Consider the following 27,324-nt stretch of genomic DNA (forward strand, 5'->3'; position numbering starts at 1 on the left):
ATATTTAAATTCCTTTATTGGAGTTATACCTTAAGGAAACACAATATGATAAAAGCATCCAGTTCCCTTAGTTCTCTCTTATTTTCTCTTACAAAGACATTACTGGCAGAAACCATATTTGTGAAGAAACAATCGCCAGACAAATATACGGAGAAACCAGAGTTCACTTTCTTGAACCTTCCTAAATTTGTTTTCGCATCTTTTTACAAATATCAACGAACAACTGCAAATTTACAATCTTCTTATCACTCAAACGATTGTCACTTGCATCAAAAACGGACACTTGATCTCATCCAGCTTTCAGTGCAAACAGTTAATGTAAGACTGTTGTTGCACTAACAAAGCAAATGTCAAACGTATCCAACCTCACTTTTTAGGTTTCCCCAAAATCCTTCTTCTGTACCACCAGTTCTCCTAACAGAATCAAGGCAATGAATGTTGGATAGTACTGAATTAGCTTCCAGAAACGCAATTTTCACTAGCTCACATTTCACAGCTTGATGTCTGAATTGCAGATCATAGAAACTGAAGTGTGTTCCCTCTTAATCATTCAGCAGACGAACACCACCAAATTCTGCAAAAACAATGACCTTACAGCCGAAGCCTGGAGGTCTAAACACACTGGTCAGTTTCATGCCAAAGGAAAAGCATGAATGATGAATGGCTGAAGTTGGATTAAGGATGAGGGGGATGGTCCATGGTCTGTAGCTATAAAATGTCATGTCATGCCATTGCATGAAGTTTGAACCTTTGTTTCCTTCAGTGCAATAAAAATTATGCAATAAAAATTATGCAAGAATGGTTGATGTCAACCGTTCAATTAAGAAAGATGGTGCTTCAATTGCAGATAATAAGCTAGAAAATCAACAATGCTTATGCAAAGTAAACAAAACATCATATTGAGGAATTTGTCATTCGTGTCAATGATGCCAATGCACAACTACCAGTAGAGCTAAATGCCTTAGTATTTGTGCATCATGATATATGATAATGGCACCCATGAGTCATGTCACCAGGTTCATTCAAACAAGGATGCTATAAAAATTTGATGAAACAGTGCAAACTCCAATACTATCCATTCCAGTTCCGTAATCCTTTTTCTGCAACTGAGCAAAGATATGTCACGGCTGTTGATTGGAGGAGCTCAATTAGGTTCAGCTGAAGCACCATTAGCTGAGTCCTTCCGTCGTCCAAAAGGGTTCTTTGAAAATGTTTGAAAAAGTCAAGGAAACGTGACCATCACAGAAGATAAGTGGATGCATATCCATGTTAATGTATATAAAATAATTACATAAAGTTCTCGTTGGAGATGGATCATTCATTAAGTACAACAAAGGCATTGCTTGCAATTGCACATAAAAAAATACTAACAGAATATATATATATATATATATATATATATATATATATATATATAATTATTTCTGTTGTGAAGACAAATTAGCTCTTTAACTTGACAGAATTTAAAACTAAAGAGTCTCAACCAACCAGGGTCAGTGTCAAAATTATGCATAGTAAAATATGCAGTACTAAGTCTGTATGCATTTTTTTGGGTTTACAAGCTGTGAGCCAAGTACTTTAGAGTAGGCAAGATAGATCTTATATTCTTATCATTAAACCTCAGCAAAATAGGAAATATCAAGCATGTCTGAATAATTCATGATCCATATGCAGCAAGCTAGACCATTTTTGTGGTTAAGCTAAGATTGATCTTGTATTCTTACGTCTATGATTAAACAGATGGTTATTGCATTGTTAAAGTATTAGCATGGCTTTATACTGGCATTGTTAGTGTTATCTCATGTACAGATAATTTATATAAAGAGCAAACTATTCTGGCATGTCTAGCAAATTAATTGCCAACTAGACTGCTACTCACAACTAAACCACATAAATATCAACAAAAATTGGTCAAAATAACAAACAGTTAAAAATAACCATTAAACAACTGTTAGAAACTTAAGTTCTTTAGGTTAGGGTCAAACATCTACAAAATAGTTCTTTAGGTTGCACGAGTCAAATTTAGCCAAGTACGATACCATAAGTTAGAAAGTTATCTTGATGTTCAGATAAAACCATGTTAAACTTGGCTTGACCACATACAATGTTTACTTCCAATATAACTGTCATAAGTAAATAAAACATAGGAAAGTTCTCTGCATGATGGCATAAAACCAAATTAAATTTGGTTTGACCTCATGTAATGCTTAATTCCAAAGATGACTGTTATCAGAAAAACAGAAGATGTAACACTGCAAAAGCTTAAACAAGCAAGAAAAACATGCCAGTATAACAAATGTAATCAGATAAACATAACTGATACCCTGCCAGAATAATAGCATGGCTAACCAGCAAACTTTGGCAATGAAAAGTCATAAATGAAAAGAAAACCAACCATAAATGATTTTCAATGGATCATAGCAATGGCAAAGATCTATTTGTTAGTTCAGCAAAAGCATCATGTGTCATCCTTATTAACTTATTAGCATATAATTGACAACAAATTGGAAGGAATCAGAGTTCATTAATTGAAAAATGCAACAAGATCATGTGTCATCCTTATTAAATTATAATACCAATAAAAGTTCAATAATTGAAAATTATAAAAATAATTGAACATATTTTGACAAAATACGATTACAAATTTGCCATTAAAAAATTGCTATAGAAAGGATATTGAATTCTCATGCCTCCACGACCAGAACTAGCAAGAACTGCACCCTGAAGATTTTGGTGAACATTTTTAGCACTGATAACATCCTGAATTAGAGAAAACAAAGGATATAATTAGAGAAAAGAGTCAAAACTATCCTGTAAGTAACTTGCACATTCAAAGTTATATTTCTCATACTAAGAGGAATTTAAAAATTACTTCAAACTCAATGAAGCAAACTGTATTTCTCTCCTGTCGCAAAATCTTCATTTGTTTGAAACCTGGTTGGCTGTGAATGACAAAACAATAAAGGGCTATCAAATAAATGATTACTTGACAAAGTGAGGTAGAAGATTCAACAAAATCTAAAATGAATACATATACAGCATTTGCAAAATTATGCATCAAGCTGAGATTCATACACGCTGAAAAGAGCTTTAACTTCTTCCTCATTTACATTTTCACCAAGATTGCCAATGAAAAGAGTATTGCATGGAGGATTATCTTTGGTATTCTGTAAGAATGCATGAAAAGTGTACTAGAAAAAATAAGAACTGAGAAGAATATTAGACAAATATAACAAAGAATACATATAAACTGTCCACTGACTGAACAAATTTCTAGTACAAACTAACATAATTGAAGAAAAGAAATCCTAGACATTCTTCCATTACTCGATTCCTACTTGGTTGCAAGTTGCAAATTCAAGTTTTGAATCAAACGGCAGGTGGCATCCTGTGCCTTTTTGGTTACACCCACTTCCTTATCAATTCCCCATGATAAAATTCATACCTAACTCGTGTAAAAGGAAAACTTTATTTGTATTTATGCATTATTTGGAATGCGACCAAATTTTAACAAGATTATTTGAAATTTGATCTTATATCATAAATGTTTCCAGACATTTGTTTAATTTTTATTTCAAAAATGTCACATGTCTCATTTCACTTGGAATTATTGATGTTTAGCCTCAGTAGGCAAATTTTCATCTTGACAATGTATCTGCTTGATGATATGGCTAGACTTGATTTTAGCCAAACAACTACTACACAGATAGTGCAAGGTCATCCATGAGAAGAAAGACCTTGACTGACGCAAAGTATGATTAAACATATTTATTCGACTTTTTTCATTTGGCTTCATTACTGTATTCAATGACTTTACTTATCTACTTTATTTTCTTTGCAGATAGGTGGGGGAAAAGTCATTTTTTCTATACGTTCATTGTATGTAATTCATGTGAATAACTCGTGCTTGTTGTCATGAACAACAATCTAGGTAAGAAATTTGAATGGGCAGCCCGGTGCACGAACATATCATTGATGTAGATTATTACTAGGTAAGAAATTTGAATAATGTAAAATAAAAGAGAATAATTTTTAATTGTTAAAATCAGAGTGCAACAAAATTTATCAATATTCTAGAGAAATTTTAGACTTTCTTTGAACTTGTTTCCACAACTTAAAGTGTTTGTGATATCTTCTTTAATAAAATAAAATGTCAATAGGAAGTTGGGAACATCTTTATCTTACTTTGATTTTTTAATTGATCTTTCTAGTCAACAAATAAGCCAATAAAATTTATGAGAATTAGGATAAAAATAAAAGCTATAAGCTCAAAAAGTAAATAATTATTGGTAAATGGAAACATGAATTACCTGTACAGGTGCATAGCGATTAGATGCTGGCATAGGAGCTGGACTGGGAATAGCTACTTGAGGTATTGGGTAGCCTCCATATGGATCATATGGGGCAGGTGGATGTGAAGCAATATAGCTAAACAAAATTGTTTGCAACAAAGAAATAAGATCAAAAATAAAAGGAAAAAAAAAGAATGGTCTCAGTCCATATTAGCTCTCTGTAAATTTACCCTGCAGTTCCCCAAACAGGAGGAGGTGGTGGGGGTGGGGGAGGTGGGGGATGGAAAGCTGGTGCCGCATAACCTGCATGAGTAGTATAATCTCCAGCTGTGCGTAGACGTTTACTTTGGTCAAGAGAGCTCGACTCAGATCCCACAGCTAATCAAAAGAACGAAAACAAACTAGGTATGTTAAAAATTATCCATTCAAATCACAACTCAAGGGGAACACTACAATAATCAATTTGCAAATGGAACCCAATTTCTATAGATTAAATATAGGTACATGTATGACAAGTAGATTTTGCTCTGAATACAAACTTAACAAGTACTACAAAGTTAGTCACAAAGTAGCTTCAATGCACATAGAAAGAGCTAACTTTGGTTTAAACATTATTTAATCCCAACCAGATCTGAAAATTACCACAATATTGAACTCAGAATGTCATGGCTAAACATTCCCTGAAATGGGTTTCTGTCAACAGTATGTGCATTTTATGCAGAACAAAAAGTGAAAAACACAATCAGTAATCAACAAGTAGTAAGTTCAGATAGACAAAGCACGGAGTGCAAAGATATTGATATAATGATGCCAATAAGGATCAGGAAACTAGAAAATAGAGAGACATGAGGATAACCTTAATCAGCAACCACAAGGACCTCAGCTTCCAACTTAATGGTGACAGAGAAATTATATTTATCAAATAATCAACTCTCTAAACAATTACTAGCAACATAACATTGGATAAAGATCATTGTAGGGATAAGCCATGACTACAAACAGCTGGAAGGAACGATGCTTGTTTTCTAAATTAACTTTAAAAAAAGTATGTAATAACTTTACTTCTGTATTTGCCCTTGCAATTCAAGAGAAGCATTTGATTTATGTTTATCCAACTTTATTGAAGTCTTTACCAACCAAAATTCACTGCTTTAGAGCCATGTTATCCTTCATTGAACATTATACAAGACTATGTACGTTGTAATATTCCCATCTCTTATGCAAGACTACACTCCACATGCATACGTAAAAAAATGGAAGCTAAACTAGTTGACAAGGTAAGTTATTATAAAGATCAGCGATCCAAGCTATTATTAACAAGGCGGACCTCTTTTTACAAAAAGGTTCTTCTTCGCCATCTCTGTGTGCAATACGGAATCCATGTCCGAGTCAAACACCAAGTCCTGAGGGATTCCATATCCTCACATCAACAAAGAAACACAGCACCCGACCAAATAACAAAAACATACTGACAACGACGAGGGTTGCGTTAGTCACCTGAATGGCGTCTTTGGCGGCCAAGGCATGCTGAGCCGTGGAGAAAAGAGCGAAACCCATGGGCATCTCCGCCTTGTAGTTAATCTGAGCGGCCTCAAAGCCCGGCAACCACCTGAGAAGGTTATGGAGCTCCCTCTCCTTGACGTCCCCGGGTAACCCCGTGATAAAGATCGTCCGAACCTAGGAAACAAGAGGATTTAAAACAAACATATCGAATTCGCTCTATTTCACAAGGGAATCAGGATTTCGGGCATACCTCGTCGGAGGCAGGGCGGACGGGGGGCTCTCCGGGGATGAGAGGGACCATCGCAGGTACCCACTGCTGCTGGTAGGGGTGCATGCCCGCGCCGGCCATGGTTTCTCGTTAGTAAAACCCTAGATCTGATAGTTTCAGAACTAGGACGCTCAGGCTCAGCTCGATCTCGGTAGTTTCTTAAGTGGGTTCTCATTAAGTGGGCCGACAGGCCCAATACAAACTGAAGGCCCATAGTATAAGGCAACAGGAACACGACCACCATTTGCTATTTGTGCTTTTACAATATATGTAAGCAATCCGATTTTTTTTAGCAGTTTTAATTTGATTATTTACAGTTTGTACCTCCAGCCAATGTCCATTATTTTAAAGAGTGGAGGCAAAGATGAATGAAAATGGAGATTTTTTTGATTTGAATAACAAAAGTGTATATATATATATATATCAATTGTTTTTAAACAAAAACAAAAGAAAATAAAATTTTAAGAAGAACAAAATGTCGAAATCATGAAATGCCCTGCTTCGATAAAACCGAAGCATTCGACCTCGTTTTGTGCATATAAACAATCGTCAGCTTCACTAATCTCCAAATGGCACAGTTCGCGTCCGTTGAATTTGCTGCTACCAGGACACCATGAGTTGGCGTCGACACTTGACATCGCTGCATCACTTGGATGCCGTCGCTGCATACGCCCAAGCCGGCCAAAACCCCATCGATTTAAGGCACCGCATCATTTGTCCTCGACTTAGCTTTCGCATGCACAACAAATCATAGCGAGCCGATCGAGGCGGCGGAGGAAGGAGAAGGACCAGAAATGGGATCGTCCATGTCTTGTTGTGGATCCAAGAAGGTGGATCAAGGGTATGCATGCGTGAAATTAAATTCGATGTGTGATTTTCTAATCGTAAAATTAATTTCCATTGATTTGGTTTGGAAATTGGAATCAGGGTTGTCGTGAGTGACGGATTGAGCAGCACCTGGAGGATCTTCACCTACAAGGAGCTCTACTCTGCGACCAACGGATTCAGCGAGGATAATTTGCTGGGCGAAGGCGGATTCGGGAGCGTCTACTTGGGCAAAACCAGTGATGGTCTTCAGATTGCAGTGAAGAAGCTAAAGTCGATGAACTCGAAGGCGGAGATGGAGTTCGCGGTGGAGGTAGAGGTGCTGGCGAGGGTCCGACACCGGAACCTTCTCGGCTTGCGGGGTTACTGCGCCGCCATGGATCAGAGGTTGATCGTGTACGACTACATGCCCAACCTCAGCTTGCACTCGCACCTCCACGGCCATTTCTCCGGCGGGGAGCAGTTGGATTGGAGGAGGAGGATGAACGTAATCCTTGGATCTGCGGAAGCTTTGGTGTGAGTGATCGAATTCAATTATTCAGAATTGTTTAGTAAATATTATATTAGAATAGCTGGGAGTGAATAATTTTCATGATCAGGTACTTGCACCACGAGGTGACGCCGCACATAATCCACCGGGACATTAAGGCCAGCAACGTGCTGCTCGACTCCGACTTCGAGCCACTGGTGGCGGACTTCGGGTTCGCGAAGCTCATCCCGGAGGGGGTCAGCCACATGACGACGCGGGTGAAGGGGACGCTGGGGTACCTGGCGCCGGAGTACGCCATGTGGGGGCGCGTCTCCGACAGCTGCGACGTCTACTCCTTCGGCATCCTCCTGCTAGAGGTGGTGTCCGCGCGGAAGCCCATCGAGAAGCTCCCTGGCGGCGCCAAACGCACCATCACCGAGTGGGCCGAGCCGCTGATAGCCCGGGGGCGTCTGGGTGACCTGGTGGACCGGCGTCTGGAGGGCGCGTTCGAGGAGGCAGAGCTACGGCGGGTGGTGGAGGCCGCAGTGCTGTGTGTGCAGGTAAGGTGTGTGTGTGTGTATATATATTTAGCTAAACTAAATCATCTTAATTATGTCATGTAATATTGTTAATTTCGAGTGCATGCAGGGGGAAGCGGAGAGAAGGCCTGACATGAAAGAGGTGGTGGAGATTCTGCGGGGGAAACATGATCAGGGGCGAGTAAAGAGAGAGGTGGCGAGGTTGGAGAGCATTCGGTACGACGATGACCTGATGGCCATGGATGATCAAAGTGAGGAAGAGTTGGAGGACGGCTTCTTTGTTTCAGAGCGTGGAGCAATGGATCAGAAGAAGGTGGTCGATAAGGGAGACGAGACGAGCAGCTTCTACGGTGTGTTTGGGGCGTTGCCGGTGCCGATGATGCAGGATCCGCACGCGAAGACATGGGGCAGGAGAGAGGCCAGGTTAATGTGAAATATCTAATTAATTATCTATGGATATGAAATGGCTTAAGACTAATTAATTAATCATCTATATATAGATATTTCTGGTAAGCTCATTTTTTCTCCGTCTGTTTGGACTTGGTGTAAGGATCTGTTTGATACAGTGTACGTACAGAGAGGTGATTAGCATGTTTCCCTTCCCAGTCATTAAAATCCTCCCATTGGAAGTCCCATATGTAAGCAAAAGCTTTAAGATGATATACTCTATTCTGATTTAATTAGTCTAATTTAACGATGGTTTCGAAAAATCATATATATTCAAACCATATATAAAAGTTTTTTTCCTCAAAAATGCTGAATTTTGTACTTTTCTCATTGTTCATCGTCTCGGATATATTCTTTGTTTCTTTGTTCTTCGTTTATACCATTTGAATTAGGTATAAAAGAGGAACGTAAAAACAAAGAGAAAGTGACACTCCTTTAATAATATTGTTGCCCTCGATGATATCATCAAAATGAAATTTTAATCTGATTATTTATTGTAATTTAGTAAAACGAGACAGTAAAAAGTTTTTGTTCCATGTGTTCTTTGTTCCACGTAAGTAAACCCCTTCATTTTATCCATCATATAAATATATTAGAAAGTACTCATGATTATCCGTCAAAAATCGTCAATTTTATAGATTTGTCATCCGTCCAAGCAAACATTTTCATTTTAGTAAAAGATAGAATCCAAAAGGTATATAAATGAAAATAATTGATGTACTCTGTATAATACTATATGCACGGAATGGGAAGTCGTACACATTTTGTAAAAAAAAATGAAAGGAAAAAAGAAGTAAAAAACAAATGAAATATGATTTTATATGCATAAATTATACTAAACTATAATTATATCGTCTCTATTATAAAATTAAATCATATTATCAATATTGATCAATTATATCATATAATAAATAATAAAAGAATTATATTATAGCTAGAATATAATCATATCTTCGTTGTTGTAGCTTAATTATTTCTAAATTATATTATAAATTATTAAACATTATTATAAATACTATTATATAATATTTTGTGCACTATTAAATTATAATTTAGATGCTACCGAAGAAAAGTATCATACTGTTTTCACAGTGGCAAGTGTTGATCATTTGACGGTAGCAATGCACAAAGAGAGCCTAGTGGAATTCCATGATATATAGTTAAAAGCCTAATCCACAACTTAATGAAGCTTTTCATCATCTCTCGGGCACATGCCCTGTTGTCTTCAACCTCAAGATAAAATCAATTTGCTGACCTTTGCTTCCGTCCCAAACCTCCTCCTACCAAACTCCAATATCTCCAACATAAGCAAATTCAGCAATGAAAAGTGACAACGCCATGGCTTCTCTTTCTCTCCAGTCAGCTTCTCTCGATGCATATATTCGGGACTGTAATCCAACCCCGTTATGCTTCTTAAGCAAGGCTGTATGAGTGATCCCATACGGTGGTCTCCACAATTCGATGTTGCTCTTCCCTACAAATTCCAAGCAACGAGAGCAGCATCTTGTCCCTCATCGAGTTGCAGGAAAACGACCCGAAAAAGTTCGCCATGGATTCAGTAGAGGAGAGTGTCAGTGTTCCTGCTGCTGCTAAGTTGCTAGTTGGTGTTTCACTTGATGGCAGAGAAAGCTCGCAGCTGCTTGCATGGACTGTCACTGTTGCTCATCCAAATGACACCATTGTCGCCTTGCATGTTCTTGGTTGGTATCAGTTGGCACATCAAGTCTGCAATTATTATAAAAATTAGTTTTTTTAAAACATTGGTTTCAATGAATGTAGCAGTTGGGAAAGAAGAGAAGGGGCTGAGTTTTGAGAAGAGCATGTTTCGCCAGGCTAAGGCTTTTGTGATCTCTGCTCTTGGAGAGTTTGCTGAGATATGCCAAACTAAACAGGTATAAATCGACACAAATTACTTAAACTGAGTAACGAGATGCAAAAATGGACGTCTATAGTGCTCTGTTTCAGGTGATGTTGGAGGCAAAGGTGAGGGCTAGTTCTAGCATTGGAAGAGGACTCACTGATGAAGCAGCATTAAATGAGGCCACCTTCCTTGTTCTTGGCAGGTCAAGGAATTTACCAAGAAGGCGAGTCCTGTTACATAAGTTTTCCCCCAAATTTTAGACTTGTGAAACTTAATCGTAATGTAGATATACAGCTTAATACTACAAACTGATCCAGTGATCATGTCAATATCTTTCTCTGGAATTTCAGGAACTCCTTTGAAATTATAAAGTATTGCTTCGACAATGCTCCCGAAGGCTGCTCCATAGTCGGCATCGGTTTGCAGCAATCTCCGAGAAAAGATCGTGATTTAGACTCGTCGACATGCGATGGTACAAGCAATCAATCTTCTAAAAATAAGTTGAATCTTCTCTCGTTGTGATGAATTAAGCAGCATAAACAATGGCAATGCAGACAACAATTCTTTGAGTTTCAGATGGGCTAGCAAAGACAACACCAACATGGCTAAAGTTCTATCTCCATTTCACAAGCTCTTAGGATCAGCTTCCAAGAGGGGAAGCCAAAATTCTTCGACCGAAAGCATTTGCGAGAAAGATTCACCGAGGGGAGTCTTGGAAGCAGTGGAGGACTGCTCGAGTACATGCAACACTGTGACTCCCATGCGCAGTCGGGCCAGCTTCTGGAGGAGGCTGTCCTCCCTGAAGCTCTTCTTTCCTCTACCTCGCTCGGCTGAAGATTTAATGGGCAAGGACAGTGAGATTTGTTCTTCATACACTGAAGACTTGAAGCCTTCTTGGAGGTGCTTCAGCTACGACGAGATCTCTCGTGCCACAAATAGCTTTCACGCAGGTGGGATGACAAATAAACAATTTGGAATGATCAGTAATACTTCATTGATAGTCCAACTCATCTTAATTTCCTATTGATCATGGAGACCAGACAACTTGGTGGGGAGAGGTGGATTTGCAGAAGTGTTCAAGGGGACCCTTCACAGTGGCCAGAGAGTGGCAGTAAAAACATTGGCCAAAGGAAATGGAGACCAGCAGAAGGAGAAAGAGTTCCTGGTCGAACTTGGCATACTTGGGCATATCTGCCATCCAAACACAGCCAATTTGATAGGCTGTTGCATTGAGAACGGCCTCCACCTGGTCTTCGATTTGTCCTGCAATGGCAGTTTGGCTTCAGCACTTCACAGTTGACATCTGCCAATCACTCCCTCATTTCATCCTCTCATGTTTACTTACAAGCGAAATCGTACGTGGATAAGAAATTTACTAAGCTTCTCCCTTCTCCAGGTAAAAATGGCAAGTTTCTGGAGTGGCCAACGAGGTACAAGATCGCCATCGGAGTAGCCAGAGGTTTGCATTACCTTCATAAATGCTGCAGGCATCGCATCATCCACAGGGACATCAAGGCGTCTAATGTTCTTCTCGGTCCAGACTTTGAACCCCAGGTGGAGCTTCAGCTAAACAAAATATGTTAGCGAGATTGTGTAGGCTTGATTCCCCTCTTCTTGTTCTTCTTGTTTCAGATTTCAGATTTCGGACTCGCAAAATGGCTTCCTAAACAGTGGACTCATCACTCCGTCATTCCGATCGAAGGCACTTTCGGGTAACATCAGCAATCAGTAGACTTCAAGAAAGATAGAGATTTGAGAATACATATGAGCTTTGTTCACGATGAGCAGGTATCTAGCACCAGAATACTTCATGCACGGTATCGTCGATGAGAAGACTGATGTTTTTGCCTTCGGAGTCCTATTGTTGGAGATAATATCTGGTAGGAGGCCGGTGGACACTTCAAAACAGAGCTTGCTTGTGTGGGTAAGCGAACTAACACACACTGTCTACTAATCTGCTCTTAGTTTTTCAGCGACGAATCATTGTCATGTATTCGAATATCGATCAGGCAAAACCGCTAATGGAGTCAGGAAAAATAGATGAACTGGCTGATCCTAAACTTGGAGGTAAGTATGAAAGAGATCAGATACAGAGACTAGTCCTTACAGCCTCCTATTGCCTGAGACAATCATCGTTTTGGCGGCCATCAATGACGGAGGTTAGCCTCGATCGTTCAATGCATGTTAGATCTTCGTCACCAACGCGAATTTGCTGAACATTTTGATAGGAATTCCAGGTATTGGATCTGTTGAGGAAGGACCACGATTCTGCGGAATCACTGATTTGGAAAATCCCTGAGTCACAGGTGGATGAGATGACTGATTACTCTTCGGCAGCAGACTGTTATATCGATGCCTAGTTTTTTTTTTTTTTTTTTGAGAGAGAGAGAGATTTGATTTCTTTGCTTGCGTTCTGTGTTATTTAGTTTAGAGTTTGACTTGTAAATTATTTGATCATGATTCTAGTGTGTGTATTGTTTCATCAGACCACCAATAGGGAAGGAATTAATATCCAAAAGAGTTCACAAAGTGTTCAAAAAAAAAAAACAAAAGACATGGAAGAGAAAGCGCTTAAAAAATTGGAAAGCCCTCCAAAAATGACACATAAAGATTCGGGCGCCGATGGCATCGGAAGGTTACATACAGTTTACAGCTTATTTTAGGCATACGCTATATAACGCGGAAGAAGAAACAGAGAGAGGAACATCGTTACATCTTAAAAGTTACAAGCGGCCATCGATCGGCCTCAAAACGATGGGACGACGCCGTAGGTGGAGTCCGCCATGAGCGCAGCAGCAGCGGCGGCCGCGGAGGAGTAGATGCGGTCGACCTCCGCCGCGATGTCCGTTCGCTTGGCGAAGCGCCCCTTGATCCGCGGCCGCGTCTCCGCGTACGCCTTCCTCGACGCGTACCTGATCGTCTTCTCGAATCGACGATTCTTCCTCTTCTCGCGGTATCGCATGACCCTAGTCTCACGATCCATTTGCGCCGCCGCCTTCCCGGCAGCTCCGGCGTAGGGATCGATCACGCCCGCTATCACGCTGTCATCCGGTACCACGCCGACCTCCGAAGATGACATCTGCTCAGTTCCAGGAAAAGAATCAGTCAGGTATGTATTATACAATAAGAAATTTATGATAGATCTGAGAGTTTCTTGTGGATTTACGCTGTGGCTGATGGAGTGGGTGGTGTGGGAACTGTAGGAGGCCTTAGACGCAGCAAAATCGAGTTCTATACAGCCACCCGCAGGGAGCTGGAACGACGGAAGAGGCGGAGCTCCGCCATCGAAACTGGCAGCCTTGTTGTGGATGGGGACCACGCTGTCCGACTGGTGGAATCGAGCGTCCATCGAAGTGGCGTACTCCAGATCCAGGTATGGATCTACATCTGAGAAGAAATAATCAGTTGATTTGAGTTCAGCCGCCCCGATCAAGCTCTTGAAGTTAGAATGCCCTTGGGATGAGAGGAGCCATGAGGCTGCAGCCGCATCGACGTCTTGGGCCTCCTCGTTGATGCTCTCGCACGGGATAGCCCCTTCGCCGACGGGGAACCAGCGACCGCCTGCGTCAGCCGCTGCGGCGGCGGCCGAGGGTTTGATGTGGGCGTCTGAGAGTGGCTCGACGAAGGGTACGACCGGAGCGCGTTCATGGCGGCTAGCGAGGGGGTTGGCGGAATGGATGTCGGCGTCGCAGGCGTCGCATAGCGCGGCGGCGTCCGCCTTGCAGGTGACCACAGCCGGCGACTGCTCGCAGACCTCGCACATCCAGACGCGCTCATGGTGTGACGCCACGCTGTGCACGCGTGCGTCACACCCGCGGCAGAGGTACGCCGCGTCCGCTCGGCAATAGACCAGCGCCGCGGTCGCCTTGCACGAGTCGCACCGCCGCGCGTCCAGCGCCGCCCAGTATCCTCCCTTTCCTTCCGCCTTGCTTTCCATCCCTCTAATTTTTTTCTTTCGCTTCTTTCTTCTGGCGTTGTTGAATTGTGTGATTTGGTCGCTTAAGTTTACTTGTTTTAAGAGGCTAACGAGTGATTGGGTGCTGCCTCATTATCTGCCGGGGGCAAATTTGGCAGCTTAGCTTCCTCCCTGACGACACTGCTGCCGTCATTACCACCCTCTTCTTGATCCGTTCCAGTCTCACCAACACGCTTCGCTCTCACAACTTCTATCTCTTCCCGTAACGGAACATCGGAGCGTCAGCGTCAGCTGTTGCAGCAAAACGGTATTGCTACATTTGCAGGCAATCCGCAAGGGTAGCACCTCGAGCTGGATGGCCAAAAGGCAATGGGACCCACACTTTTATTGGTTGAAGGACTGAAGGGTGGTGGGGCGGGGGGACCGGGCGGAGGGACCGCTCTTTTTGGGCCAACATAATCGTCCAATATCGTTTCTTCCCTCCCCTCGCTATCACTGCGATTAATTACCGGGCATCAATGCATCAACTTTTTTGGAGGCCTCGGTGTCAGGAGAGGTACGGCTAGCAACTTGGCGCCCTCCGATCAAAATTCGACTGTGAGTTTTGTTTAGCGGATGCGTCCGTGACGAGCTCTCTTTCTCCGTTTAACCAATGGCAAACTGGTAATTAGAGTCCCATCTTCCTAAAAGTACTCTTTTTAAACATTATTTCAAATCCTCACCCAACTCAGGACCAGTTAAGTACTAGGCTAGTATCAGGCCACGTAGGCTGCGAACTATTATTATTAATTATTAGGCAATTGTGTTAAAATTTCCTCAACCATCACGTTTGCCTCGCCAAAGCACCGTTTTGATATCGACCTGAAGGGCCTTCTTTCTATGTTCCTTCCAGACATGTTTTACACATCTACGTTCTTTTTTCCCAGCGTATTGATTAATCGATTTCATTAAATATTTTCTTTTACAAAATAGTTCATGGAGATTGGAGAACGCCGTCTAATCGTATTCTATTCCGTCTCCTTCAAACTCTATCTGTGTGCGAACGCCAAAGACTTTGGGCAATCTAACCTTCTAGACGATTTCAGTTGAAACTCAAACTTCTCTCTCTCCGAGGCCTCCATGTAATGATAGAGGTTCGATTTGCTTGTTTGAAAGCAAATTCAGAGATATCGACCGACACATTCCTCGAAAATTATTTAACTATATTTCTCAATATTAAGTTCAAACTAACATTTTAAATGATCGATTAAGTTTCCTTATTTTTGTTAAAAAAAAACTAAGGTAGGGAGTCACTTACCTATCATCGGATGAGTCCCCTGTCCGTTAGTGCATATATGTATGTATATGTATCTGACAATCAACAAAACAACAAATTGCTGATAGAAATAGGTTTCATCTGATATGAACCTAAACCTGCTAATTAAGATTAGTTATAAAAGTTAATTGAAACTCCCTATTGTGACATTATTGTTCATGCTTCATAAGAGCCTATCAAGTTTGATTCGTTGCCTAGCTCTGCTCCATTCAGAAATAGATCGAGGGGCTTTTTAATCTCTCAACTATTAAGATAATGTTATTTCTTTGCTTTCAAACGTTCCCTACATATCCTTGTGCTTGAGTTTTTATAAATCTACTTAGAGTATTAGCTTGATATTTTCCTAAAAAAAATTATGTTAATGGTATTTTTTTTCACAATGGATAACCAAATATTATTTATATTTATATTTATAATTTTTTATTTTACATTGTTGTCGTTACCTTCTATTTAGTAAGGTTCTACTCTATAGAAATAACATAATTTAAAGATGTCCTTTCAGGACAATTTAAAGTCAATATCTATTCACTTGACATCTACCTTAATCATCAATGAGATTCTATTGCTCATTTTAAATTGTTAGCGAATTGTGTATGTGTTGAAGTCAATTATCTCCTTCTATATCTGTGGGATCGACTTTAGGGTTAATGTTTACGATTAACTTGTTTAGTGTGAGCCTGCATAATGCATGTTTAACAAGTTGATATTTGTTAGGTTTATTTAACCTGTAATTTTCCGAGTGAGTTTTTTTGCACTTGAAACGTGAATTTTATAATTTATTTGTTTCAATTTTAAGCTTGTAATTAAAGGTAGCATTAAATGCATGGACTCCATGATATTAACATCTTTAATTTCCATGTTGTGGGGCGTGGCGTTGCGTTGCGTTGCGTGGAGACTGATAAGGTTGGAGGAAAATGACAAAACGGATATGAGTTTGGATAAGCCCTGAGGTTCCCGGTGGATCAGGATGCCTAGGAGATACATTCGATGGCCAATTTGGGGGAGACAAGTCACATTAAGCCACATCATCTCAGATCTCATAAATGCCGAAAAAGGTAAGTTCCTTTGCATTTGCTTGCTTAGAATGACCCTTATGTTCTTCAATTTTGACCGATACAATTAAAACATTACTTGGGACTTGAATCAACTTGATGCTTTTCTTGGTTTATTAGTGATGTTTATCCAGAAAGTCACAGATGAAACTTTGTTCCGGAAGCCTCTTCTTGACTTTTTCCTTTTCACGAAAGATTATGGTTGGGTCAATGCTCGCAGCTCAGGGACCTAATAATTAGGTTATCTAGGACGGTTTGACTTTAGTCATCTACTTCAAGTCCAAAGGAAACTAAACATGGTTACTCTTCATTGAATTTCAAATTTGTAACAAAATTTGATTTAACGTTTTTCTAACTTCGACAATTTTCTTTTTGGAAGCACAGTAGCTCGCTTGCCAAGTTATGGACAAGTATTATGCACTAGAACAGCCCTTGCCTAAGTATCTTTTCCGGGAAATCTTAATGGGGAGCTAGCACGTTTACTTTAGAGGAGAGGTAAGTTGACATCAACTAATAAATGGAAAATCTAAGGTGAAATTTCAATTCTGCTCACAAACTGACATTCTTTATCAATATTTGTGGTCAGTTAAACTGTCGATTGCTCTTTTTCAAATTTTCTCTCATAAAAGTGGGAGAAAGGCGTCAGTGCCTGGGGAGGTAAGAGACATAGTGTAGAGAACGCGAAGAAGGTAAAACGGAAGATGGGAGTAGTAATTCTATTTCCGACGAGGCTGAAGATCCTAAGGTGAAGTGGGAGAAGAAGGGCTTATAAATCTTTTAGGGAAGTTTCCACCTTGTTATTGTTTTTGGATGTTTTCATGGAGGAAGATGAAGCCACAACCCAAACCAATTTGTACGGTGAACCTGCCAATTAGGAGGAAACACAATGATAATAAATGTTTTGGGAAGAAAGTTTTTCACGTGTCTTAAAAATCGCTTGAAATCATTGTGGAAACTCAAAGGTGAGTTGGAGTTTTCACCTTGTGAATCTCCTTAGAGTTGGTGGAGGAACTGTCCATGGGTAATTCTAACTAAATATCTCTGCGCACAAGCTAGTTACATGCTTGCGTAACTATGGAGTTAGAAATTGTCAAATCCAGAGGGAAAATTATAAACTAACAAGGCCCTTACTGTGATTTTTGGCTACTTTCTTATGCTTGTATTATGATAACAGAATGACATTTTGCATTTCGCTTGTAGGCCACTATGGACCGGTTGGTTGTTCATGATAACAGAATGCGTTTAATTTTCCAAATTTTCAGGATCGATTTTGTTCTCGTTCTCATTTTCTTGACTGAATTTCAAAATTTATCAGTCTTTCTGCTGAAATTTAAAAAATATATATATATCACATTCATAACATATCCTATTATGCAGAAGAGGCAATATATATATATATATATTGTTTATGTTTACAGGTAATACGATAGATTAATTAAATTTAACAATAACTAGATAAGTTTATACAAGTAGTATGTATATATATTATTGCTGCTGAGGTTAGCGTTTTGGATAGGTCATCTCTAACGGCGTGTTTGTTTGGGAGACCGTTTTCTGTATTGATACAACAACTATAGAAAATGTGGCTCTTTTCTTTGATGGATTAACATCCACATTTATTTTGACTAAGGTTAATTTTAAAGATTTAGTTTGACCAATGCTGATCCGTGCTAGTCTTTAATTTTATGTGACTCTTCCAGAAGTTTACGTTTCTTAAGCATTTTTTTTATTAGTCTTATTATACAAAACAAATTTGGATTCTTCACCGTTGGTAAAAATAAATAAATAAATAAATAAAATCTACCTTGCTTAAATTCTATTATTTTATATGATAATAAAAAATTTATGTGTGAATAATAAAAAGTGTAAAATTTAGATAGATTTTAAAATAAAATTTAAGATATTATATAGAAGACCTTTGTCTTCCTTTGACCCACCCTTTGTACTCAAAACCTGGTCTTCCCTCTAATATATATATACGTCTAAAGGCTAACCTCTTTGCCGTCCTAAATTTACACACTTTTCCTATGGTCGACCCCGACGCCACTTTCGAGTTCCCCTCCCTCCTCCCCCACCTCGCTCCGGAGCTCGTTTCTGCCCCCGCCGCCGGCAGTCCTGGCCTACCGATCCTACCTCTAGGCACCTCCAGTCCACCCACACCCAAGGAAATCAGAAGAACGCGCCGCCGACCGCCACCGGAGACCAGTCCTGGGCCGGTCGATGGTAGCGCAAGATTGACGAAGCCGGAGTACCGTAGGCTGAGGAGCGCGTCGTCGGAGCGGCCCGACGCTAAGACGCACCTCCACCCCCCGTTACCGTGCGTGCTCGGGCCGGCGAGAGTGCCGACCACGATGGAGTTGAGCGACATCCGGAGTCGGCAGAGACGTCCCGCCGGCGAGGCCAACAGCCGCGTCTGGTGGATGGTGCTGCGCTCGCTGAGCTGCAACGGGATCGAAAGCGCGGCGGTGGCCACGGCGCCGTTGGGGCTCGTTGTCCGCCTCCGAGGGTCGTGATGGTCGTGGAAGAATAGTCGTGTGTAATTAGCCGCCGCCTTCTGACGTACCAAATCATGAGTTGTTGCAATTAAATAATAATTTTAATTTCTATATATATATATATTATTGTAAGAGTTAACATATGAATTTGAGTCAGATATTTATAGTTTGATTGTTGAACTTGAACATGAAACTTAACATAAGTTATTGCAGTCACTTTTTGTATTCCTACATTTGTTCGCAGTAGCTTTCATTACATGAAGCTGCAGAATTAAGGCTGAAGCTTAACTCTTTGTACGTGAGAATCCCTGTTTTACTTTTCTTTTTCCCTTGCTTAATACTTACTTTGATGCTATATATCGTGCACGAGTTCTAACTAATTGCTAGGAATAATTTGTTAAAATTCCATTAGATCCTCAACATTTGTGAACTTGTTAAAATTTCATTTGCCACAATATTACTCCTGTGCTATAAAAACTGTACGGGCAAACAAGTATATGTATATATATATATCTCCCTTGTGATGCATTAAGTAGCCCGATACCTACATTACGTGAGTCGGCTCAGTTTCAGCTTACAATTAAAACAAAAGATACTGAAGAAGTTTTCAGAAAAAAGAAGAGAAACTTGGCTAGTAGAAGTTGGCTGAATCTATATATCTTTTTGCAATAAAATTCTATATAAACAATATTATGCTGTGCTCTCATATATGCCTATAATTGGTTCTTGTAATTTGACGGCCAATGATCCACATTCAGAGAGATTCACCGATTAAGATTCTTGTGCAGCACTAACTTTTGAATGACAAGCATTATGCAATTGCAATGACTTGTGCAGTATGCTACGGAAATTTTCCTGTTCCCAAGTTTGAAGGAGCATGGTTGGATTAGAAAGGAGATTGCTCTTCATTTTCTTGGTTGGCTTAAGAATTACTCCATTTTTCCTTAAGCTTATTTACTGAAATTATGACTTATACTAACTGTTATTAAAAGGACATGTGATAGACATTGAATCCTTCTTTGTCATACATGATTTCTATATCAGAAAGAAGCTAAGTAACATAATCTGTGACGTTTTATCTATCATCATTCAACTCAGCTTAACATATGCTCAATAGAAAAGAAAAACAAAACAAGTGAATATAGTAAAGATGAGAATGTTAAGATGCATCTGTGGATATAGGATCCATATAGTTAGAACCAAATAGTTTAGGCAAAATAGAATATTTTTGTTAATACTAGTGAGAAAAATGGTGATAATTGATAGTTCAGTTCAGATGCTATAGTTATCAATAGATTAATCAAATAATGCCAACTGAATCTATTTAGTCATGTTTTCAGTACCAGACTCATAAGATTGGTTTTCCTTGGATAACATACATAACCTTAGATGATATTAGACAAACAGACGAATCTCTCCGGCATGGAGGTCGAATTCATCTTCATCAGAGTTCTTAGCAAATTCAGCAACTCAAATTGGCAGCTTGATTCCTTTCCGTAAGGTTGTGGGATAATTTTAATTTTTCAAAGAACTCTTGAAACTATGAACCATCAGTTGCAGCAGTAATTATTGTGAAGTCATTTGGTCCTCAACCAAGAACAGATTTGAAGCTTTCACGATACATTATCCGATCGATCAATCTTTCTTATCTCTATGTTTCAGTTGCCTTTTTGCAATGAACGTCAGCAATATACAGCACAATTCATCTGCACACTCACTGAAACTGTACACTTAGTCCTTAACTGATGAACAGATAGGAAGAATCTTTCATGAGAATTTTTTTTTTTTTTTGGAGAATGCAAGAAGAGTACCATCTGCTCTCTCTGTTGCTAGACAGCAAAAACCATTAGAAATACATACTCACTTTTCTTAGTACTTTCTTTGTCTTGTGAAATTATGAAGCCGATTTGTATGAGTTTCATTTTGTTCATTTTATTATTAAGTGTGTAATTACAATGACCCAAATAATTATGATGAGCAATTTACTTTTCATAATTCAATGAAATTTTCGTTGCTTACTAACAAATTTTATGGTCAATTTTGTTCTACTTTCTAGGCTAATGCAAACTATATCCTTGTCCACCTTAGCAATCCATATTAATCCAACAACACCATCAACTTCGAAAAAGATCATAATACCTATCTAATTTATTAACACTAATAAAAGAAATGATTTTATAAGGCAGTGATTTTTTTTTTCAAAAAATATGTATGTTTATTATTATTATTGGCATTATTTACCTCTAATAAATTTAGAATTGCCAATAAAAATAAAAAATAATGTTTACGAATCAAATAATTTCTAGTGATAAAAAAATGTCATTTGTATTCTTATATGAGATTGTATTTCTCTTTAGCAATTTAAAAAATAAAAGAGGCTGAAATTTTAAAATATAGACCGAAGTGTTTTATTTACCAATCAATAATATTATAAGATGTATTTTTTTTTTCTTCTTTAAGAATATAAATAACCGGAAAAACATTAACCATTATTTATCATCTTGTGTGTTTTTTTTTGATTAATTATTTTATTTTTATTTTTACTTTCCGCGGCGATCGCAGGAGTCATCAGAGTGCAATCCATCCAATTCCAAGGGGAAGAGGAAGGGAAGAGGAAGGCGAGGGAAGAAGGGAAGAAAGAGAGAGGGCAGGGCGGATTCGAGCTCGCTTTGCCCTTGGAAGAATCGCGGCGCGTTACCTCCTTCATGCTCTGAGTTCCCGGCGACCACCTCCGGCGCTCCTCCGCATTCGCATCCCTCAGGTCCGTTCTTTTCTCCCCCGCCTCTTTCCTTTGCTTCCTTGTACCTGTCCTCGCCTTGCAAGCTCCCTTCCCACCCTACGACTTTTCACTCCGATCTCTCCTCGCTGAAGTTGCTTCCCTCATTGCAGACCGCGGAATCAACCTCCCGTACTTCCCCAGCGTCCAATTTCTGCAAAGTTGAGATCTTTATCCGACTTCCCGCGCTGGAATTTTTTTTGTGCCTTTAGTTATGTTCAGTTCTTAGGGGTTTGATCCCGCTCGGTCTCAATTGTCTTCTCGTGGAAGGCGGCCATAGTTAGTTCGAGCTCGGGATCATGGATCGCCGAGTGGATCTTTTGTTGCTTTAGGGTTTTGTCCGTCGGATATGAGATGCTTGCATGTTTGTTCTTCGTGGACTAGTATAATCTTGGTAATAGTTGCTGGAATTTTCTGGCGTCGGAGATGGATCACGATTTAGATTTCACAAAATTGAGAATAAAGCAAATGGGTCAGTAGTCCATTACTCTAATGCGATAAACGTCTGCCATGCATTGAGAGATGCCGACTACATCACAACCTTCACAGCGCAGCCGGATCAATCTCGGTGATCTCAAATTGCAGATAGCAAAGAAGCTGGGCCCTGAGCGCTCCCGGATATACTTTGGTTGTTTGAATCAGTTATTAGCACAGAAGCTGAGCAAACGAGATTTCAATAAGTATTGTCTTCAGATTCTTGGGCGCCAGAACATTCCTTTACACAATCAGCTTATTCAATCAATTCTGAAAAATGCCTTTCGAGCCAAAACCATGCCTCTGCGTAGCCTTGAGAGGACTACCCCAAAGCCCCTCGAAGCTATCAGAAACAAATCAACTTATGATGAGAACATCAATCATTTGGCAACTTCAGCCCCAACAAACAGCAAATGGTCAAATGGGTATATTTTTCCATCATCACCTCGGAAAGTCAGGTCATGCATTCGAGAACGGAAGAACAAAGAGCATGCTGGTTCTATTGGACAGAATGGAGGTGCAACATCACAATCCAAAATGGCCTTAGATAAGACTACTGTTACAGAGAAAAGTGGCACTGTTGTTCCACATGATTTGAAGAGATCGATGCAGCATCACCAAGGTTATATTCCTTCTGAGCAGCCTGCAAAGAGACCACTGGTAGAAGATTTGATGCCACAAAGTGAAGCATTTGCAAAGAGGAACAAGTTCTGCGACATTGTAGCTGTGGATGTTGGAGAAGAATTGCAACAATCTAATGATTTGAACCCCAGAAAGTTTACTCTCCAAGCTCCACTAGGGATCCCTTTATGCCCTGCGAGTCTAGGTGGGGCACGAAGAGCTTTCTATTCAGTAACAACTTCCAGCGGCGGTAGTCATGGCAGCAACTATTCTGGCGGAGAATTATGTGATACTGAAGCACTACAGAAAAGGATGGGGAAAATGGCAGAAATATTTGGCTTGGAAAGAGTCACATTGGACTGCTCTAACCTGCTAAATAATGCCTTAGATACTTACTTGAAGGGTCTAATTAGGTCGTGTATTGAATTATCAGGAACTAGGTTAGGTAATGATCAAACAAATCATCCAATCTTCAAGCAGGAAGCTCAATTGAAGCCAACTAATGGCTTCCGGCCTGGAATTCACTTGCATGTACATAATAATGATGGATCTTTCAATAACAAACAAAGGCAGGAAACACAGTGTGTGGTATCTTTCCAAGACTTTAGGGTAGCAATGGAGCTGAATCGACAGCAACTTGGTGAAGATTGGCCATCACAACTTGAGAAAATCTGCTTCCACTCTGGTGAAGATTAATTCAACCCAACCTGAAGGTTCCTTGATTTGTCAAATTCTTGTTTGATCCATCTTTGCAAACATCAAGGGATAGTTTGTTTAATTACTTGGTATCTTCCCATGGGATATTACCATGGCTTTGGGAGAAATCTCCCTAAAATAGATTCTTTATAATAACTCCACCTTATCTATATGAATCATCTCTTTTGAATCATAATTCAGTGAGTGACTAAAGAAAGTTTGGTTCAATCCTGGAAATTTTAGGAGACACGAGTTACCAAAACCAGATAGTTCATGCTGTCATATGGCCTACAGTGTTTTAGGAGGAATCAGTTTTGCAGATTACTAATGTGTAACTTTGATATAGGTGAAATTAGTTTTGTAAGTTCTTGTTGAATTGTGTTGTTTGTATATTAATTTCTTAAGTTGCTTGGGCAGTTTTTACAATGGCAATTTCTTGTTTATTAATTTTTGCAATGTTCCAACACAAGCTACATTATTTATCAGGAAAGTGTTATTTACATTTTCCTTGTTTTTTTACAAAGTTAGTCTAATTATCTTCTTGATGTTATTCTTAGTGGGTCGTACTATTTTGTTGCAGTTTTGTCCTAGCTTCACATATTTCTTTGTGATGATTCACTAACATCTAGAATTTCACTTCCCTTTATTCTTGCTCGTGAGACATGGCTGAAGTTGGGGTTGACTTCACTCTCTCTTGGTTAAATACTGATGCATTTATGACATGTGCCTAAAGAAACTTAAAGCAGGAGCTTCAGGGGCTAAATATCACATGACCTTTCATGATGCATGTATGTGAATAGTTGATGTATCTGTGTTTGTATGCATGTGTGTGTATAATCATTCATCTATTGGATCTTACAATATTGTCAATAGAATTATTATTTGACTTCTTAAAATTCAATACAAAGATAAGTCTACTTAGTAGAATTTAAAATGATCTAAATGGCATGTTTATTACTAGTGAATTGCCTTAAAGAGTCTGATGTAGTGAATTGATAGGATCCTTGTTGCCAACTCCAAATAATTGGGAAGTTGGAATACATTATTGTTAGTGATTATTGTTGTTAAAATTGCTGAAGTCATTAACCACAAGTGATTGATTACAGTTGCATTACTGACATGCAAAGCAATAGTGTTGCGAGTTGCAACAAGAATCACCTGATAAAACACATCAGCCAACATGTTTGATAGTTTTTAGACAACTGATTCATCTGAACGTATACATGATATATAGTTCTTAAGGCAACCAGTTTGCCTGAACATGTACTTTTTATCCATAAGGAAACTGTTGTTTTATGATGTTCTCTTCTTTCAACATACTCAGACCAAAGAATGTATTTGATACTGTGTTTGCATAGAGACGAAAAAAGTTGGAATCCACATTCAAATTCTTGAGGTTGGATTTACTGAATAGGCTTCTGATATTTATGATAAATTAATCTTCATTATAATATATATAATATTCCTTATTCTGTGTTATTATTTTTTATTGGGGTTTATTTAGTGATGAAGGTAATGATATTTTTGTTCTGTGAGTCAAACTTGGATTTCCATACTCAGCTCATATTTTATGTATGGGCTAAATTTTGGTGATTCATGAGTTAACTTGTCTTCCTGTTTATGAAAGCAGGACTTGTGTGTGTCTGATTGCTGTTGCCTTTTATTTGTCTTTCCAAACTACTAAATTTGGTGGTGAAAGGAAAAAAGAGTATCCATCTCTTTGTTGCATGCGCTTTGTTTTATATATTTTAAAAAGCACTTATTTACCTTTCTGAACACCTCAAATTCAATAAAAATAAGTGTATGCTGAAATGTTTTTCTGTCTCATACTGAAGGATTATGACTGGCTATATTTCCCTTCAAACTTGGAGATGATATAATCTTCAGCATCTTATTTTCTCCTTTACATGTTTTAAACGATTATGGAATACAAAACCTATCATCGTATGGTGATGTAACTCAGACAGTGCCTTTTGTCAATCTCTTTACAATACAAAATTTGAAAACATAAATGCATAGATATCTTTTAGCAACTTCCTTAAGGATTTTGGTCTCTTTACAAAGTTTTAACTGTTTGCTTCAGTTTCATCTTCTTGTCCAGGAGCCCTTTTTCACCTAAATTTATGTGTTATGTCGGAGCCCTGCCGATGGTCCAGGTAATTCAGGAAAGCTCACTGAAGGAGTATAATTTAAGAAGTAATAACAGGTGTTTCTTGAATATATAACGTAATTCTTATGATATCTCGTGGCACAAGCTGATAAACTGCCATTTCTATCTTCCAACTGTGGTATCCATAATGAAACACAGTATTGTCTTGCTTTTGAATAAGAAATGGGTGTCTGCTTTGGTAAAATGCCTCAGAGAATTATCTGCTATATATACTTTTGACCAATATTTTGGTATTATAAAGAAAAGGATTTTGTGTTCCATCTTGTCATAGTAATAGACGCCATCACCAGTTTGCCGTCGTCCATAAGTCACACTAGATGAGATATCATACTTTTAATGCTTTGAAACAATTGTTAAGCTGTCTAGCTAGCTTGCTTGCCTGGACTATGCATCTTGGTAAACCTGTTTAAAGGGGAAAGTAGTCTAGTTTTATTTTAGTATGTCCAAATTACAGATGAGGCTCACAGTCAACAGTAACCTATTGTTCTTATAGATCCATGTATTCATCGATGAGTATATTTTTAATAGGCTCAGACGTGCCTCTTCTACAATAGGTCTGGTGTAACTCGCACATCTTGGTATTCTTACATCATGGACGCGCTTATAGAAGACTTGTTTAGCAATATAGATATTGGAACAGTGCAGGTGGCTTTGCTCTCTTCTTTATAAATTGTCAAAAATATACCTTGAACTTCATGTACATTCATTCAAATGGCGATATCATTCACTAAACTAAATTCTTGATATAGTAAATAAGCTATTATCCTGCTCGATAGTTCAAACTGTAGCTTTATAAGTTCGCGGCAGCAGTTTGTTATCTTGTAGAATAGTGGGGTGGTTTAACTTTAAAAACGAAGAGGCTTCTGATTTGACAATGTTTGCAGATGCACGCTTGATAATTTCTCCCAGGAAGTTGGGATAACTTGGTCGTCGTCTTCTTCTTCTTCTTCTTCTTAAAATGTTCAGTTCATCATTTATCATAGATTTAATTATCTCCCCTAAAAAAGGGAAAAGATCATTAGTCTATAACCAAAGAAGAAAAGACTTGAGTGGTGTAAGGTGAGATTGGAAACAGCAACGTGTTCATTTATTCAGGTAAAAATGTGTGAAAACTCTATTTCTTCAACATGTCGTTAACAACGCGTGCTTAGATACTTAGACTTCCCAAAGTCTCAAGTTATTATCATTACTTAAACATATCATTTATAAATAAAATTTAATATATATCTAAGTCAAAAACTCAGAAATTGTCCCTTTTGATTTCTGATTGGTTTATTTTTTAGTTGATTTCTGATTTGGTTTCATTAATTATAACTAAATATTTTACATAAAAAAACTCTAACCGAACATTATTATGTACGCACTAATATTATTTTAAACATCTAATACTATTGTTGATATTAAATAACGATATTATTTATTTTAAAAATAAATATGTATTGATAATATTATTTTAAACATCTATTATGGTATTAACATTAGGAAATTTATGTTTATAATTAAAGCTTCAAATTTAGAAACCATAAAAAATTGTTTCAGACTAAAAGAAATTATCTAACGTATTATATTTTAATTTTTGGTTCATGCCAAATATATATCTAAAAA

General features: G+C 38.8%; 5 protein-coding genes across 8 annotated transcripts; 3 read left to right on the forward strand and 2 right to left on the reverse strand.

Moving 5' to 3' along the window:
* Positions 1-820: 820 nt before the first annotated feature.
* On the reverse strand, positions 821-6,180 carry LOC141839632 (uncharacterized). The gene is made up of 9 exons (XM_074727425.1): positions 6,046-6,180; positions 5,790-5,969; positions 5,620-5,695; positions 4,523-4,670; positions 4,311-4,428; positions 3,076-3,167; positions 2,873-2,942; positions 2,676-2,760; positions 821-1,209 (listed from the first exon to the last, which is right to left on the reverse strand). Exons 1-9 carry the CDS (start codon positions 6,142-6,144, stop codon positions 1,145-1,147), a joined length of 933 nt encoding a protein of 310 aa, XP_074583526.1. The 5' UTR covers positions 6,145-6,180; the 3' UTR covers positions 821-1,144.
* Positions 6,181-6,857: 677 nt separating this feature from the next.
* On the forward strand, positions 6,858-8,329 carry LOC141837502 (PTI1-like tyrosine-protein kinase At3g15890). Its single transcript, XM_074724886.1, has 4 exons — positions 6,858-6,904; positions 6,991-7,404; positions 7,488-7,917; positions 8,006-8,329. Exons 1-4 carry the CDS (start codon positions 6,858-6,860, stop codon positions 8,327-8,329), a joined length of 1,215 nt encoding a protein of 404 aa, XP_074580987.1.
* A 1,563-nt stretch (positions 8,330-9,892) lies between these two features.
* On the forward strand, positions 9,893-12,589 carry LOC141839162 (putative receptor-like serine/threonine-protein kinase At5g57670). Of its 4 annotated transcripts, none has more exons than XM_074726841.1 (11): positions 9,893-10,043; positions 10,123-10,235; positions 10,309-10,427; positions 10,555-10,676; positions 10,759-11,154; positions 11,245-11,499; positions 11,601-11,758; positions 11,837-11,916; positions 11,993-12,128; positions 12,214-12,363; positions 12,442-12,589. In XM_074726841.1, exons 1-11 carry the CDS (start codon positions 9,893-9,895, stop codon positions 12,562-12,564), a joined length of 1,803 nt encoding a protein of 600 aa, XP_074582942.1. In that variant the 3' UTR covers positions 12,565-12,589. The 4 variants fall into 4 exon arrangements, with proteins under 4 accessions (XP_074582942.1, XP_074582943.1, XP_074582946.1 ...); XM_074726842.1 differs by having other exon boundaries at positions 10,126-10,235; XM_074726845.1 differs by having other exon boundaries at positions 10,126-10,235; positions 10,555-10,649.
* Positions 12,590-12,762: 173 nt separating this feature from the next.
* Positions 12,763-14,187, reverse strand: LOC141840883 (zinc finger protein CONSTANS-LIKE 5). The gene is made up of 2 exons (XM_074728973.1): positions 13,371-14,187; positions 12,763-13,283 (listed from the first exon to the last, which is right to left on the reverse strand). The coding sequence occupies exons 1-2, from the start codon at positions 14,139-14,141 to the stop codon at positions 12,951-12,953; spliced, it is 1,104 nt and encodes a 367-aa protein (XP_074585074.1). The 5' UTR covers positions 14,142-14,187; the 3' UTR covers positions 12,763-12,950.
* A 7,379-nt stretch (positions 14,188-21,566) lies between these two features.
* On the forward strand, positions 21,567-24,010 carry LOC141840978 (uncharacterized). The gene is made up of 2 exons (XM_074729094.1): positions 21,567-21,743; positions 21,872-24,010. The coding sequence occupies exon 2, from the start codon at positions 22,281-22,283 to the stop codon at positions 23,547-23,549; it is 1,269 nt and encodes a 422-aa protein (XP_074585195.1). The 5' UTR covers positions 21,567-21,743; positions 21,872-22,280; the 3' UTR covers positions 23,550-24,010.
* Positions 24,011-27,324: the final 3,314 nt, after the last annotated feature.

Source organism: Curcuma longa, chromosome 11 (assembly GCF_044706935.1).
Source record: "Curcuma longa cultivar G26 ecotype Majalengka, Jawa Barat chromosome 11, ITB_CL_G26_1.1, whole genome shotgun sequence".
Lineage (NCBI taxonomy): Eukaryota > Viridiplantae > Streptophyta > Magnoliopsida > Zingiberales > Zingiberaceae > Curcuma > Curcuma longa.